At 45.7% G+C, this 2,911-nt stretch overlaps 1 protein-coding gene across 1 annotated transcript; it reads right to left on the reverse strand.

Moving 5' to 3' along the window:
• Positions 1-2,848, reverse strand: LOC123019796 (oocyte zinc finger protein XlCOF6-like). Its single transcript, XM_044422861.1, has one exon. It carries the CDS (start codon positions 2,438-2,440, stop codon positions 482-484), a length of 1,959 nt encoding a protein of 652 aa, XP_044278796.1. The 5' UTR covers positions 2,441-2,848; the 3' UTR covers positions 1-481.
• Positions 2,849-2,911: the final 63 nt, after the last annotated feature.

The raw sequence follows: 2,911 nt of genomic DNA on the forward strand, positions 1-2,911 counted from the left end.
AGATTTAAAATTTAACTTCTACAAGACCAGAATGAGCAAATAATTAAAAAGCAATAGTACACTAATTACATACCCTACAGTACAATTCCCCGGAGATGTCACCCTCATTGGAGAAATGTTCCCGCCCCTGCCTCCCCTTCCCTGCCCTTCCAATCGTCTTTCTTGTCCTACCCCAAGTCAACAACAACGTCCATGTCCAGGTGGGGCATCCAGAAAAGGACACAAAAGGTCAAGTGCAGATGCACCAAGAATTTGGGCAATGGGAGAAAGTTCAAGGCAAGTTTATTTTCTTTTCTGTCATAACCAGCATGCAGTATGCCATTCCCAGTGAACATGGACTGGGATAAAATCTTTACCATGCATTCTGCATGCAAGATCCCTTTATTGTTCATTGAATGCATTTGAAAGCCGTATCTCTGGTGTGAGTTCTTTGATGTTCAGTAAGGTCTCCCCTCCAACAGAAGCCCTTTCTAAATTACATTCATGTGTATGGCCTCTCCCCAGTGTGGGTTCTATAATGGCGTGTAAGATTTCCTCTCCCTCTGAAGCTCTTTCCACATTCCATGCACATGTATGGCTTCTCTCCAGTGTGCGTTCTTTGATGTGTGGAAAGCATCCCACTTTGACTGAAGCTCTTGCCACATTCCATGCACGTGTATGGCTTCTCTCCAGTGTGCGTTCTTTGATGTGTGGACAGCATCCCACTTTGACTGAAGCTCTTGCCACATTCCATGCATGTGTATGGCTTCTCCCCAGTGTGCGTTCTTTGATGTATTTTAAGAGTATTACTGTGGCTGAAGCTCTTGCCACATTCCATGCATGTGTATGGCTTCTCCCCAGAGTGCGTTCTTTGATGGATGGTTAAATGACCACTTCCACTAAACCCCTTGCCACATTCCATGCATGTATATGGCTTCTCCCCAGAGTGCGTTCTTTGATGGATGGTTAAATGTGCACTTCCACTAAAGCTCTTGCCACATTCTATGCATGTGTATGGCTTCTCTCCAGTGTGTGACTTTTGATGTCTGGTAAGATTTCCTCTGAAACTGAAGCTCTTGCCACATTCCATGCATGTGTATGGCTTCTCTCCAGTGTGTGTTTTTTGATGTGTGGTAAGATTGCTACTGCACCTGAAGCTCTTGCCACATTCCATGCATGTGTATGGCAACTCCCCAGAGTGAGTTCTTTGATGGATGGTTAAATATCCACTTCCACTAAAGCTCTTGCCACATTCCATGCATGTGTATGGCTTCTCTCCAGTGTGCGTTTTTTGATGTCTGGTAAGATTTTCTCTGACACTGAAGCTCTTTTCACATTCCATGCATGGGTATGGCTTCTCCCCAGTGTGTGTTCTTTCATGTTTCTTAAGGGTACTACTGTGTCTGAAGCTCTTTCCACATTCCATGCACGTGTATGGCTTCTCCCCAGAGTGCGTTCTTTGATGTTTAGTAAGACTTCCTCTGACACTGAAGCTCTTTTCACATTCCATGCATGGGTATGGCTGCTCCCCAGTGTGCGTTCTTTGATGTTTCTTAAGAGTACCATTGCAGCTGAAGCTCTTGCCACATTCCATGCATGTGTATGGCTTCTCCCCGGAGTGCGTTCTGTGATGGATGGTAAGAGTACTACTACAGCTGAAGCTCTTGCCACATTCCATGCATGTGTATGGCTTCTCTCCAGAGTGCATTCTTTGATGTTCATTAAGAGTAAAACTCTGGCTGAAGCTCTTGCCACATTCCATGCACGTGTATGGCTTCTCCCCAGAGTGCGTTCTGTGATGGATGGTAAGATTACTACGACAGCTGAAGCTCTTGCCACATTCCATGCACGTGTATGGCTTCTCCCCAGTGTGTGTTCTTTGATGAATGGTACGGGCCCCACTTCCACTGAAACTCTTGCCACATTCCATGCACGTGTATGGCTTCTCTCCAGTGTGTGTTCTTTGATGGATGGTAAGATGTCCACTTTGACTGAAGCTCTTGCCACATTCCATGCATGTGTATGGCTTCTCTCCACTGTGGATTCTTTCATGATTTTTAAGACTTCCACTGTCACTGAAACTCTTGCCACATTCCATGCATGAATATGGTGCATCTCCAGTGTGTAATCCTTGATGTATAGTAAGCCCTCTACTTTCATCAAGGCACTTCCTGCATCCCATACATTTGTTTGCTCCCTCCCCTGCATCCTTTCTTTGCTCCCCAGAATGATTTCCAGCATCGCTGAAGCTCTTCCCATATTCTGTGCATTTAGACAGCTGCTCTCCACTCTGCACCCGCCTGCTTTTTCTAAGAATTCCGCCAGCACTTAAGCTCAGCCTTCCTTCCATGACTTGATGTGGTTTCCCCAAAGTGCTGGATCTATGATGCTCACTAAACCTCGGTAATCTCTGAGCCTCGTTCCACATTTGGCCTCCGTCCTTGCTACAATTTGGATCCATTCATTCACCTATCCTTTGCTAATTTGCCAAAAACAAGAGTCTTTCCCCTTCCTCTTTCCTGGACTTCAAGGGATGAAGGATGAGTGTTTGCAGGACATTGAGAAATATCGTACGTTTTCCTCTTGTTCTGTATTCGGTTTTCTTGTACTCTTTTGATATCCTTTAATTTGGAATTCCCTCTTTTCTCACTTCATGCTCACTGGTTTCCGCTTATTTGATGCAGGGATCCATATCAATTTCCTCTCCTACCATTCATCTGTTTGGGAGGAAAGAGACAAGAAAAGCTTGGTAGGGTGAAAGGCCGACACAGATGCACTCAATCGAGCGCACAGCAACCCTGGCACCTGTCAGGCCAACATCTCAGCCGTCTCCCTGCCCACTGCGTACACACTGCCAAAACCACAATTTCTCAAGGACTCTCTTCCCAGAGTGACATCGCATACACTGAGGTTTGGATGGGCTCTGTACTGT

The sequence above is a fragment of the Varanus komodoensis genome, unplaced genomic scaffold (assembly GCF_004798865.1).
Source record: "Varanus komodoensis strain SLA01 unplaced genomic scaffold, ASM479886v1 scaffold1389, whole genome shotgun sequence".
NCBI classification, from domain to species: domain Eukaryota; kingdom Metazoa; phylum Chordata; class Lepidosauria; order Squamata; family Varanidae; genus Varanus; species Varanus komodoensis.

Coding starts and splice junctions, on each gene's coding strand:
- LOC123019796 (XM_044422861.1), bottom strand. CDS start 2,440: ATGGATCCAAATTGTAGCAAGGACGGAGGCCAAATGTGGAACGAGGCT.